The sequence below is a fragment of the Lycorma delicatula genome, chromosome 8, assembly GCF_047948215.1.
Source record: "Lycorma delicatula isolate Av1 chromosome 8, ASM4794821v1, whole genome shotgun sequence".
In the NCBI taxonomy this organism is placed as follows: domain Eukaryota; kingdom Metazoa; phylum Arthropoda; class Insecta; order Hemiptera; family Fulgoridae; genus Lycorma; species Lycorma delicatula.
The window spans coordinates 47,953,762-47,967,863 of NC_134462.1; the positions used below are offsets into that span (position 1 = coordinate 47,953,762).

Consider the following 14,102-nt stretch of genomic DNA (forward strand, 5'->3'; position numbering starts at 1 on the left):
TTTTTTACAATACTATATACTCTCGTTCAATTATAATTAAAAATTATCATACACAAAATTCGAACATTATATTCTATGCACGTAGTGGTTCTTCAAACACTAAACTGTGTATTCACCATAATTAATATCTCAGTAAAACGATAAAAAAATTTGAACAAACTATAGGAAATGATGAAACTGTACGGGTAAAAGTAACGATGGTTTTTTTAAAGTCAAAATATTTCAATTTTAATCCATTTTATAAAGAAAAAACCGTAAAGACCAAAGAATTAAATTATATCCGTTTTCTTGTGTAAAAGAAATATAAAAGAAAACATTGACAAAATAGGTGAAGACGTGACCACCTTTTGTTGTATAGGACAAGAAATCCTTGAATAATTCTTTCATAATTAATGAGCAGTTTAGAACAAATGCTCCATAGGTAACACTAAGATTATTAAATATAAATAAACTTGGGTTTGTTCTAGTGGAGATTTTAATTTATATATATATATTTAACCCATGAAAAACTTTTTAAATGAAATTTTCCTTTCCTGTCCTAAAGTAAAACATCAAATTATGAGTTCAGAATAGATAGCTGGACATTTCCTGGTTTGAAATATCCTCTGGATGGGACTGTTTTATGTATGCCCTAATATTGATTTGATTTGATTCTCCTTTCTTACCATCCACATCTTTCCGTTATCCTTATTTCTTTTTAGCCTAATTTGAGTTCTCATAGAGTATAATCGGATGGTGCTACTATAATCGGTTAGTGCTTGCTAGATGATAAGCCTATAAAGAATCTGATATATCCATGGGGTAACCAAGGGGACAGTTTTTTTTGGGGGGGGGAAGTAGTGAAAATGCCCTGATCTTCCGAGGGATCGCAAACAGGATGGATGCGTATAACGACTTTTGAGTTACTTTCTAGATGGGATAGTTTGTCTCATGTTGCGTTTCCTTAATCAATAAATGGTCCTTTCTCACGACAAATTTAATTTCATTTTCTAATCACTTTTGTTTCTGTAAATGCACGGCAGAACCAGCTTAGCTGTTACTATGGGTAAGGCATTGCATTGCGGTTTGATGAGACTGTGTTTAGATAGATCCAAAGTTTCCGTTAGCTGTCCGATGTTGCAAAATAAGTTTAATAGATGACTTGCCTATGGGGTAAATCCGACCCACCTAAAATATAAATATTCAACTCTTCTTTCAAAATTATTTTCACTCAAATTTATGTGAACCTACTGAGACTCTTCTGGTTTTTGAAAATTAGCGCATCGATGTAAACTTTAAAATTCAAGTTTAGCTTGATATTATTTAACTTAATATTATTTTATTTTAGCTTTAATAAAGTTTAAACTTTAATAAAGTTTTTAGTAAAACGTTTTGCATTACCCTTTTATAACAATTAATTTTTGCGTCAATTTTTAACGTCATATTATAATATTTTAACGTTTTTAATTAATTTTACCTTCATATTACATTATTATATGGAGTTAAATCTGGTACAAGAAATTTACTTTTGATAATTATTTTACAGTGATCAGTTACAATTTCTTCTTAATATCGTCTAAGCTCTAAATTTATTTAGAGGTCACAAATCAAAAGTAAAATATACCTTAAATTTTGCTTTCCTCGACAGTTTTATACTACGAATTGCTGGCAATTGTAATTTTTTAGTTGATTTAAAAATTTTATAAAGCTACAATGTATATTATATTTTTTGCTTAAAACAGATTTGAAATGCGATAACTACAGTCAGCAGTGGTACCCAAAGTAGATGCGCCTCGGCCCCCTGGGGAGCCGCGACTTTCCCACAGGGCGTAGCGAACGAAATATTACACAATTTTTTGTCGATCAATAGGCTCATCCATGTCACTAATTATTATAATTAACTGAATTTGTTCAATTACATTTATTTTTAACTAACCTGCAAAAAATATTGCCTATTTCGCAAAGTGTAATTATAAGAATTTTACACGGGTACCTTGGGAGAATATGTATTGAGCAAGGGAGCCGAGTATCGAAAAAGTATGGGAACCACTGGCGTACAGTATATAGGTATAGTATGATTTTAAATTGATTTAAATGTAACCTCTTTTTTCATATTAAATAAGCTATCAATGATTATTGTATTCAGCATAATATTATACTATAAAAATACTGTAAATATTTTTTAATGCTATTTTACACACAATATTCTTTGTTCTTCAAACGTAACAGATGCTCACATTATACTTTATAGAATAGTTTTATCATTGAAAAGAAGTAAAATTACTTACAATTATTTAAGGTTATAGAATGAAAAAAACCGGCCACCAGAAAAGTGGAAATAAAGGGAGATAATATGGAATTATCTATTATTATGGTAAATTCGGTTAGGGTGGGAAAATATTCTATAGTAAGTGGAATCGCAGAACTAATTTTACTTTAATTTACCTTTTACTGAATCTAAACTAGTAGGCCTATTATAGTTTTTTCTTGTATTCGGAACCTATAATTATTATCAGTACTTTCAACATCTCTCAATAAAAAAAATCAATATTACACAAAAGAAAAAAAAATCATTTAAACTATTGAGTTATATAGAATTATTATTATTTCTATAATAATCGTAAATAATTGATAATTAAATAAATAAGCTCAAATTTTGAAAGTATAATGAAAATATTAAAAATTAATCAGAATTTTGGTTTTCTTTTTAATCTAAATTGGCAAAAATCTTATCAGATTACCGCATGAATTTTTTTTTGTCTTCAGTCATTTGACTAGTTTGATGCAGCTTTCCAAGATTCCCTATTTAGTGCTAGTCGTTCCAAACGTTGCCTGCCTACACAATTTTTTCCTTCTACCTGTTCCTCCAATATTAAAGCGACTATTCCAGGATGCCTTAATACGTGGCCTATAAGTCTCTCTTCTTTTAGCTATATTTTTCCAAATGCTTCTTCCTTCATCTATTTGCCGCAAAACCTCTTCATTTGTCACTTTATCCACCCAATTGATTTTCAACATTCTCCTATAGCACCGCGTTTCAAAAGCTTCTAATCTTTTCTTTTCAGATATTCCGATCGTCCAGGTTTTTAGTTCCATATAAAGCGACACTCCAAATATATACTTTCAAAAATCTTTTCCTGACATATAAAATAATTTTTGATGTAAACAAATTATATTTCTGACTGAAGGCTCGTTTCGCCTGTACTATTCGGCATTTTATGTCGATCCTGCTTCATCTATCTTTAGTAATTCTACTTCCCAAATAACAAAATTCTTCTACCTCCATAATCTTTTCTTCTCCTATTTTCACATTCAGTGGTCCATCTTCGTTATTTCTACTACAATCGCATGAATACAACTAAAATAATGTCAAACAGCAGTTTTACAAAATATATATTTTATTTTGCTGATAAAACTTAAAGAAATTTTACAGGATTACGGTTACTTTCACAGAAAGTAACCGATGAAAAATAATAATTTAAATGTCATATATATATATATATATATGTAAAAACATAAAAAGTAAAAAGAAGTAGCCTTCTGACCAGATTGTTTTTTTTTTTTTTTAATTTATCATTGAATGAAACTGAAAATATACAAAACTCTAGTTTGACCAAAAGTAAAACACATGCAAACACGCGCGCGAACACACACATGAACTATTAACAAACAAAACGTTTGAAAATCGTTGGGCCAAATTATGAACAATGTAAATTATGAAAATGTAATTAAAGTAGGAAATTATTATAATCAGTTAAAGAACCCAACATTTCAGAAACTAAAAAATCTGGCAACACTATTGCTGTAATTTACTAAAACTTTTACCAAGAGCTTAAAATTTATATCTAGGTAAAATTAAAAAAAAAAATAAAAAATTGTTTGATAAATTTTATATAATGGTAAGGTAAAACACCACAAACTATTTTATTTTGAAAAAGATTTGAACAAAATATCGCTTTAAAAAGATTTTTCAATTTACAATAAAAGTAAATAATCTTTCACGCCCTGAGAATGAGTTATTTAGGAAAAAACTAATAAAAATAAATGTTAAGTCAATAAATTAAAGCGGTAAAGATCGTAAAAAAATTCAATTTTTATAAAATGGGACGCTTTTTAAAAACAAAAATTTCAACGATATTGTCATAATTTAATAAGCTAATAAAAACATATATATTTTTCATATTATACATAGGAAAATTTATAAGAATGTTATTATTTCTATTAGCTCAAGCACGTTACGAAAAAATATATTTTTAAATGTAACAGAATTAAAAATCCTCGTCGAAGTTCTCAGGTTCAATCCTAATAAAGGTAGTAACTTTTAATCAGATTTGAAACTAGATCGTGGATACCGGTGTACTTTGGTTTCTTTATATATATATTTTTTTAACCTCCAGGACCATCGTTAAGTATTGCTTCGGAGGATGAGATAAATATAAATTTTTATAGCGTGTTAAAATGCAATACTTGACCGGGATTCGAACCCCGGGACCTCCAGATGAAAGGGTACTTTGGTGGTTGGGTTTTAAAATTAACCACAAGTCTCAGGAGTAGTCAACCTGAGATAGTTCAAGACTACAAATTTATCGGTACATTTAAATTACACTAATAAGTTACTAATGACTAATTATTGATGCGACTATATTATAAAGTATTAAAAAAATATTCTTTTAATGAACAGGCTGTCACCCCAAATATCATTATTTTTAATTAAAACATTACTATGAGACAAACCTAAAGAAAAATTATATGTGTATAGAAATAAATTGTTTAACACTGTTCTCCGTACAATAAAAAATACACAATTTAATTAAATTTTTTTTTATTCCAGGAACTTAAAGAAAATCGATAAATAAAAATGAGAAATGACAACCTATTATTTTTTGAAAGATAACAACAATTCTCTTTTTATTAAGTTTGGAAAATCAGAAAAAAACACTTAGTATACGTAGATTGTTCCACAAGAAACAAGCATAAAACCTAAAAAAAAATAAAGATAAAATTATCCCGAAGAATGAAAATTAAGAAAAAATCAGTCAAAAGCAGTGGTACCAAGTGAAGAGGAAGAGAAAGAATAAAAATTAGTCTTGGACTTGCGATCAAGAAGATGATAAAGAGGAGAACAGAAATATACAACCTAAAAAAGTTAGGTAATTATTAATTCATGGCCTGATGTAGTTTTTAGAATTACTCTAAGAGTAGCCTGTAATAAATACTTTTACTTTACAGTAATTCATTTAAATACCTTTGTTGATAAATTTCGTTTTTGTTTTAAAAAATTTAAATAGGTATGATCTTTTATTTTAATTTCATTATTCATATTATCATCTACAATAAAAGTAAATTCAACAAGTAATAAAAAAGAGTCTAACTTTAAGCGAAATACTTTAATATTTCTATGGAAACATAAATAATTAAAATAATGAGATTCGGTATAATGAATAGATTACAAGACGCCTGTCTAACTATTACTTAGAATTTTTTATATCAACTAAGCACATAAGAATTATTCGTATGTAATATTGTATAATATATAAATAAACACCAAGATAGAATATGCGAATTCTAAAGCAACTACAAAATTAAATTTGAAAACTCATTTTCTCATCTAGTAATTAATTTATACAAAAAATTATTATAATACTTTCCTTAGAGGTAAATAATCAACACTATTAATTAATTATTTTGTTATTATTAATATTAAATTTAAAAAAGTGGCAAAGAATTGAATACAAAAAGAAGAGTAGATATTACTTTCCCATCTAGATAGTGCTATAGCAGACCTTTTCTTTTTCTGTTTAGCCTCCGGAACCATCGTATGGTATTACTTCAGAGGATGAATGAGGATATGTATGAATGTAAACGAAGTGTAGTCTTGTACAGTCTCAGGTCGACTGTTCCTGAGATGCTAAAGAAGAGCAAAAGCTCTAAAAGGGTAAGTATTGTAATCGGTCCAATTTGAGTATATGCGGTTTCCACCGGATCTTGACGTTTTGATACCTTAAGAACCCTAAAAACCGGATGGAAATTTTCCGGATGTTAATGCCTACCTGTCACCGCAAGGAGCGCTAGTTTCGCAGTCCGCCATCTTCGAATTTTCCCTTCTTGGAAAACTCGGACCGGGAAATTTTAAATTCCATAGGGTTGCCAAAGAACTTATTTAGACTTTAAATATTAATTATTTATTTTAATTTAATTAGTTAATATTTCAAAGGTTGGTAACTGACGTACAGCTGTTGTAGTAGTCTGCTGTTGTGACATCACAGGTGAGTGGTAGGATTAAATAAATGTATAATATTTAAAGTGTAAAAAAGTAACTCAGTCTGACTAGGTCTCGAACTCGATCGCCCGGTTGACTCGGTATCTAGTGCGTTAAGCCTCACGGCTACACCAGTCTGCCGACCTTACAAGCGAAATTTGTTCTATGTAAGTTGTGAAATTACATTAGTTTAGTTAGTGCCTACCGTCGCCGCTAGTACCGCCACACTTGCGCGAATTAAATACTGTTGCGTATTTTACTGAATTAAATAATCAATGCGTGTGTGTGTGTGTGTGTGTGTGTGTGTGTGTGTGTGTGTGTGTGTGTGTGTGTGTGTGTGTGTGTGTGTGTGTGTGTGTGTGTGTGTGTGTGTGTAAGCCGTGCATTAAAAACAACTGTCTGTTTTTTTAGAGATGAATAAATTTTAAGAAATACTTTCATTTCTATAAGTTAAGCTAAACAAATTTGCTTAAGTAGCTTTCTCTTAATCTAATACCCTCTTAATTAAGAAACAAGGAAGAAAAAAAATTAATTTATTTTTTCTGCGTTTTTGATGAGGAGTGCGTAATGAAAAAAAAGTAAACATTTCTTGACAGCTCTATATATGAGGCATACACTTTCAAAGATTTTTTGAAAAATATTTAATCCAAAAAGAAATAGATAAAAAATATATATTTCAATTTTAAGAGTAGGGTTTGATTTTTGAAATTTTGTTTTTGGATTATTTATATATGTACTGTAGGTGAAGTTGCAAAAATTGAGTAAATATTTGTAGCAATTTGCTTTAATAAAATTCTCTCTAAAATTCCTCTGAAGAAAATCTAAATTTGTTTTTACGCGATATCTGCCCACCCCTTAACGAAAAACTAATATAATCAATGCCTCATGTATAAAAATATCTGAGCCAAATTTGAAGGAAATCTTTTCAGTCAATCCTGAGGTACATAGCCTAAAGCAGTGCAACTGCTAGTTGGACCCATAAACGTAAAGATTTATAAAAAACCCGATATCCCAATTCTGAAATTGGGGTATCAGGGTACTTTCCCCTTCAATTAGCTATTCTAGCTATGTTAGTCAAAAGGAATTCATGTTAGTCAGCAAGGTACTAAAATTACGCATGAATTAGGAAATATCTATTAATACTTTATAATTGGCTTGTTGGTCCTGTTAGCAATTTAAAAGAATTTTCATATTTAAGTATTTATTTGTACAATATATGTTTATATAAAATATAAACATATAAAACATTTTATGTGTATTTGAGGTCTTTTAAACTTTTAAGTTTACTTTTATATATTTTAACTACTGTTTTTTTATTTAAGTTAGATAATGTTAGGGGTAGCTTTATCTAATATTTCTTTTAAAAATTATTAGCTTATGATTTTATCTACTGGTTTAAGCTATAATTAATTTAACTTCAGTTAGGGGTAGCTCGAAGTTGTATTTACACAAGGGAGGAGATCCTTTTTTGAATGTAATTTGTTTAGTTTGTTGTTTGTAAATTTGTAGTTAAGGTTCCTTTAAAATATGCTTTTAAAAAAAATTTGATTTTTGTTTTAAAATTTGGCTTTAAATTTATAACGCATGTAAATTTTTGTTAGGTTAAATATCCTTAATGGTTGATTTTTATTTTCAGTGTTAAGGTTTTTTAATTTAATTTTTTAATTTAAGTTATATTTTTTAGAACCAAAAAAATATAACGGTTATGTTTATAACGGTTATGTTAGGGTTAGTTAGATAATGTTAGGGTATTTACGTTTCTATAAATTCCGGATAAGTTTCTAAAATTCTATGACCTAACAAAGAAAATATGAAATAAGAAACTAATCTCACAGTTGGGCAAGATCAGGTACTATACAGCGGTAATCGGACCAGAAGTTTTACACGCGGCATAACACGTAGCTCTGAACTAAGGGCAAATAGATAAACTGGAAGTTGCTGAAAGACGGATACTAACGAAAATTCTAAGACCCCGAGAAACTAACAATAGTTGAAAATTAATGAAGAATAACGAATTTTTACGGGAAAAAATTACGGAAACAACACGTAAGCAAAGACTGACGTTCTACGGACACCTGAAAATAATGAATTCAAACAGGCTTACGAAAAGAATTTTTGACCAGTGTAATGGTGAAAAGACGATCATTAAATGATTTAAGCAAGTTAAAGAGGACCTATGGATAGCAAACATAAATGAGATGGATCATTAAAAGACAGAAGGGTGCTTAGGAAAGAAATCTTAGAATTCAAAAGTATCTAGAAGAAGAAGAAAGAATTCGTGCTAATCTAAAATGGTCGGAAGAAGGAAGAAAGTAGTGAAAGGATTAAGGAATATTAGAGAGCTAAAAAACTAGCCAGAAATTAACTACTCTGTCCTACAGTAACCGGTGTAGGAAAAAAAATATAAATAAAAGTTAACTCGAATTACCTAATTATAAATTAAATATAATGTCTATTAAAATATCATATTTTAATTAGACAAATCATTAATTCTATAACGTAACTGGTGCAGAAATGTTATTTTACGTAAAAAAAAAAAATGCATATGGTAGTGATGATAGTGGTATTATTATGTAATTAACATAATTACTATAAAGTATTTTTTCACCACTGTTGTTATTCCGTTATATTGCAATTTTTTTACATGCTTTGTAGTTGTGTAGCTTGTTGTTGAGTTGGTCAACATATAATACTTCATTATGCGAGTAAATAATGTGCAATGTGATATACAAACCAGTCTCCAAGTCACAACGTCTCGGGTTACTAATATTTTATTATTAAACGCGTCAACAACTTTTCCCGCCAGTATAATTTTAATACGCTTTTATAAATTTGTTATAAATAAATATAAACAGTAGTAGTAATAAGAATAATAAAAATTAGGCGTCACAAAGTCAATCACCTTCCTCGCCACTTCCCTTGAAAAAATAAAATAAAAAATAATTTTAATAACTGAAGAATAGTTTGTAAAATGAATTTTTACTCCTTAATTGCTTATATTAGTCCCATCTCGGACATCTTGTAAGTTATAAAAAAGTATATATTTGATAAAATAATAAATTATTTAACTTTTTTCTAAACGAATAAAATAGTTTTAAGACGTTGCCATAACTGAAATTGATAATTATTTTTTTTTAAAGACTGTGCTTGCCATGAAATTTCCAGTTTTACTACTCATGAAAATAAGTCAATCACTATAATTGAAGCCCAGATGCTTTTTAAAGTTCTTTATTACCGCTAATCGGCATATTCAATTTTATCTCTAGAAAATAATTTCAAAAAATATTTAATAACACAAACCTAATAATTTTTTGAAAATCAAATAAATATATTTTAGAGATCATATAACTTGAAAACTAATAAAAACAGCTTACCAAGATGTAAAGTAATGTTAACTTGATTTGGAAATTGTATATCTTCATACATAGTTTCTGATTGCCACCACGTTTGATTAATGTTAGTATTTACATCTGTTAAGTGGAATGGTGGATAATCCCCTAGATTACAATTTTGACACGATTTTTTAGGTCCTTGACTTGTTTGCACACAAAATTCGGTAGGTCCATTTTCACCGCACGTATTTGTTGCTTCCGGTATCTTTTCGTACGCAGCATTTTCAAATTCTGGTATGCATTTCTGAAACAAAAAAAAAAACGAACATTTATTAATTAAACAAATTAATATATCAAGAAAAGAAAACCTTTTTTAATAAACCACGAAACTGAGTCGGTAATAAGATTCTTTTTAGGTAAATATATTAATTTACTGAGTAAAAAAAAAAGACAATTAATACTTTTTTAAAAACCGAATCACTTTCGACAGAGATAAAGGAAAAATAACAAAAGAGAAAACCATCCATAAGACTTACTTCCATAATGGAATGGGAAAAAAAGTCATCGTAATAGATTGCACCAAGGATGATATGTACTAATGTAAATGAAGAGTAGCTTGCACAGTCTCAGATCGACACGTTCCTGAGACGTGTAGTTAATTGAAACCCAACCACCAAAGAACATCGGTATCCACGATCTAGTATTCAAATCCGTATAAAAGTAACTGCCTTTACCAAGTAGTTATTTAAACCTTAGAACTCTTGATTTCGAAATCAGCTGATTTGCGATAACGAGTTCACCACTAGACCCATCCTGTGGGTTGTGATAAAACATTTAGATAATTCTAAGTGTAAAATTATCATTTACTTGATACAAATTTATTTCTTCATTGATTAACTATCTAATACGTTACACTCGCTTTCAAAATACCTTTGGAAAATGTTTTTAATATAATTGAGCTTTTTAGAAGACTTTTTCAGATTATTTTTTGTAATAAATGCTACACTTTCATTGGATAGTCAGACTAACTGAAAGCTTTAACATTGACTACTTCCATACAGTTTTTAAAAAAGTTATTATAAATTTAGAATAAATTTTTAACAAGATATAAATAATATTCATTCAGGTTAGTGCACTGTCTAGCTGTAGAGGGGAAGCATTTTGAACATTTCTTGTAGAATAGTATGCTTTCAAAAATTTTGTATTAAGTAATTTAGGGCTGATAACTAAATTCTGAAATTAAATAATGTCAGATGACTTAACCATCTAATTCGTAACAGTGTTGAAAATTATTAGTTACTGTTTCTTATTAACTATTAATGTTATTTATTAGTGTTTGAGCCATTAGGCAACATTAACTTTTAAAGTTTGTTATTGGATGTAATTCTGAAGATAATACGAAATAATAAAAAGTTAGTACGGAGCGTTTTACTTCGTTGTATTACTACCGCGATTTTTCCGTTTTTCTAAATTTGATCCCTTATAACTTGAAAACGAAGACATTTTCAAAAAACGATTTTCACTATAGTTTTTCTCTTAAAACATATTAATCATGTAATTGATGTCTCCCTTACTATTAAAAAAAAGAAGTTTGATTCAATATGCCGGATCTAAGATGGCGGACAAAAATTTCAAGCACACCATAAAGTAGAAATTTTATAACTACGTAGATTCGCACTCGTTGCTACTTTCTAATATGCATCAGTTTTTAAATATGTAGCCGTTAGCATCTTTAGAGAATGTTTACCTCATATTGAATTCTCTCCTCAGGTAAATTATCCTTTGTCATAATCCACCATTTTTCTTAATTCTTGATCTCATTTTCACAATTTTGTGTACTAGAGTAAAATTAAATTTCTTCTATACTGATATTATGGAAGCCTGTTCAATCGGTGAATCCTCGGTATGAATTAGTACATATACCAATATCTGTGACTCTGTTAACTGTGGCATGATTGCGCTGTGTATAAGCTAAAGGGTTAACTGCCTTTTAGATTAAGCCAATAACATTATATATGTACGTTCAAGGTAGAATAAAATATTCAAGGTTTCAATGGATGAAAAGGATTTTTTTTTGAAGTGTTTAAATAACGGCCCTTGGTGACAGAAAGATAATTGGAGAACAATGAATTTACATTCTTTCGGTTGGGCAAAAGTGAATTTACATTTCTTCTACTACTGTACACCGTATAGAAAGTAGGCGGTTTTATTTATGGTATTTGCATATTATAGTAACCAAGGTATTTGGAATATATATGAACGCCTATAATCATTTATTGTATCTTAAAGAATAAATTGCATTTCTGTAACAAGCTGGGTTTTATAATAGTTAAGTAGCAATCACATAATTTTCAGTTATAACAGTTAATCTAATCATTTTTACTAGTTTTAAATTAATTAAAATTAAACAACTGTATTTGGAAAATAATAAATTTGAATGATACTGAAAATTAAAAATAACTTCTTGGATGACAAATAATGACATCTCAATATTACTTTATATTGTATCCCTTGTAAAAGAAATGTTAGACTATGTAAAACGTATTAACAATACTGCTAACGAAGTATTATTGTCGTCGATGTCAAAACATCATTTATATATTTACGTAACAGAATACTACCAAACAGGTTCACTTTCTTATCTAATGATATTGAATAAGATGATCTATGCGATTTTTTAAAAATTAAATATTTAGACAAATTTATTTTTATTGAAACACACACAGTACCTCCGTTTTCTTGATTCAGTTTTGTATTTTTGGAAACATAGGTAATGGAAATTATATTGAAGGAAAATAATTTATTATTTTCGTTTTTAAGAAATGTAATAGAATGAAATTATTTAATTAATTTAGCTAAAATATTAAAATTTTATAAACATTTTTTTTTTAATTTTACCAATTTTCCATAGTAAATCATTTTATAAGAATACTTTTCAGAATATTTAGTTTAAAATAATTCAAAATTCAAATAAAATACATTGTAACTACGCAAAATTTACATTCGTAAAATTTAAATAAATTGGTTGTACACACTGATTTGTTTCTGATGACGGATGAATTCTTCTGTACTCTGCTTGAAATCATAGCAACGACTTCAACTATGACTTATTTTTAAAAGTGCTCCTTATATGAGTTAAAACATATTTCTATTGAAGAAAAATGGTTTTTGGAATCTCTAATGGGTAATCAGACATGGTCTGGATGAAAAACTTTATTACTTTTATCGATTGTGAAATAATAAACGCAAATACAATTTTTTTTAAATTTTAATATTTCATAGGAAATCATTACATAATGTTAAAACTGGAGAAAGTTCATAAAATTTTGATATTTCTTAACATCAACTCTGTCTTATTCCAGAAATAATTGTAAATATAAAGCTATCACAATTTTTTTAACTTTCTCCCATTTCTCTAGATTAAGCATAGAACAATAGTTGGATTCAACTTTTTCCACATAGATACCGAGTGAGACATTAAATGAGAAATGCTTTACTAGGTTATCTTTTAGGTGAACATTTTTTAAGCACCAATCACAATCAGGGTATAACATTTTTTGAAGGAGAGAACTATCTTTACTGGTTCATAACAGCTAGCCTTTGATAACTAGGCTTTATTAGGTTAATTACATACGATTGTTAAAAAAATTATTGAGATTCAAATAATGTGTCAAATGATGAATTACACACTTAATCTAAACTCGTATAAGAAACGGTCAACGTTCATAAAAAAAAAAACGATACATTTTTCTTTTGTACCATGAATTTTACTTTATTTGGGGTTATTTTTATATCACAGAAATTATCTACTACGATGCAAACTTAGTTTAATAACGTTCAATGAATCAACAAGCTTAAAAATAAAAAATTATATTTAAAAAAAAATATGGAAGCGTTTCTTTGTAAAAACGTTTTACTTTCTCGTTTAGATAGCACTATGGGACTAGAAGGGAAAGTATTGTAATTGGTCCAATTTGGGAATATAGGGTTTTCACCGGATCTTGACGTTTTGACACCTAAGGAACATAAAAAACTGGATGAAAATTTTCCGGATGTTAATGTTCGTATGTACATGTGTTCGGTGTTGGCCTCTAAATCAGCTTATATCTCCAGCATTATTTGACCGATTTTGTCCGAACTTGGTCAGATTATTTCTTTATATGTGGCATTGATACCATTAAATTTTCAAATTAAAAGATCAACGGGGTGAGGCTGTAGCGCAAGATCACCCTTAGTATCGCGAAATTTCGCTTATTTTTCTTAGGCACATTTTTTAACAATTAAAAAATAACATTTGCAAAAAAACCCCACCCCAAAAAATGCTGTTGTAGTCGTCTGCTTTGTTGTGACGTCACAGGTGAGCGGTAAAATTAAATAAATGAATTATATTTAAAGTGTAAAAATGTAACTCGGTCTGGCTGGGTCTCGAACTCGGTTACCCGGTATAAAAGGTACCTGGTGCGTTAAGCCTCATAGCTACACCGGTCTTTCGATCGTACAAACGAAATTTGTTTTATGTAAGCTGTGAAATT

At 28.8% G+C, this 14,102-nt stretch overlaps 1 protein-coding gene across 1 annotated transcript in view; it reads right to left on the reverse strand.

Moving 5' to 3' along the window:
• LanB2 (laminin subunit gamma-1) overlaps nt 1-14,102 on the reverse strand; it is a 771,247-nt gene that overhangs the window by 545,692 nt on the left and 211,453 nt on the right. The window contains exon 2 of the mRNA XM_075373886.1: nt 9,613-9,874. Coding sequence (XP_075230001.1) covers nt 9,613-9,874 — 262 coding nt within the window. The remainder of the gene's footprint in view (nt 1-9,612; nt 9,875-14,102) is intronic.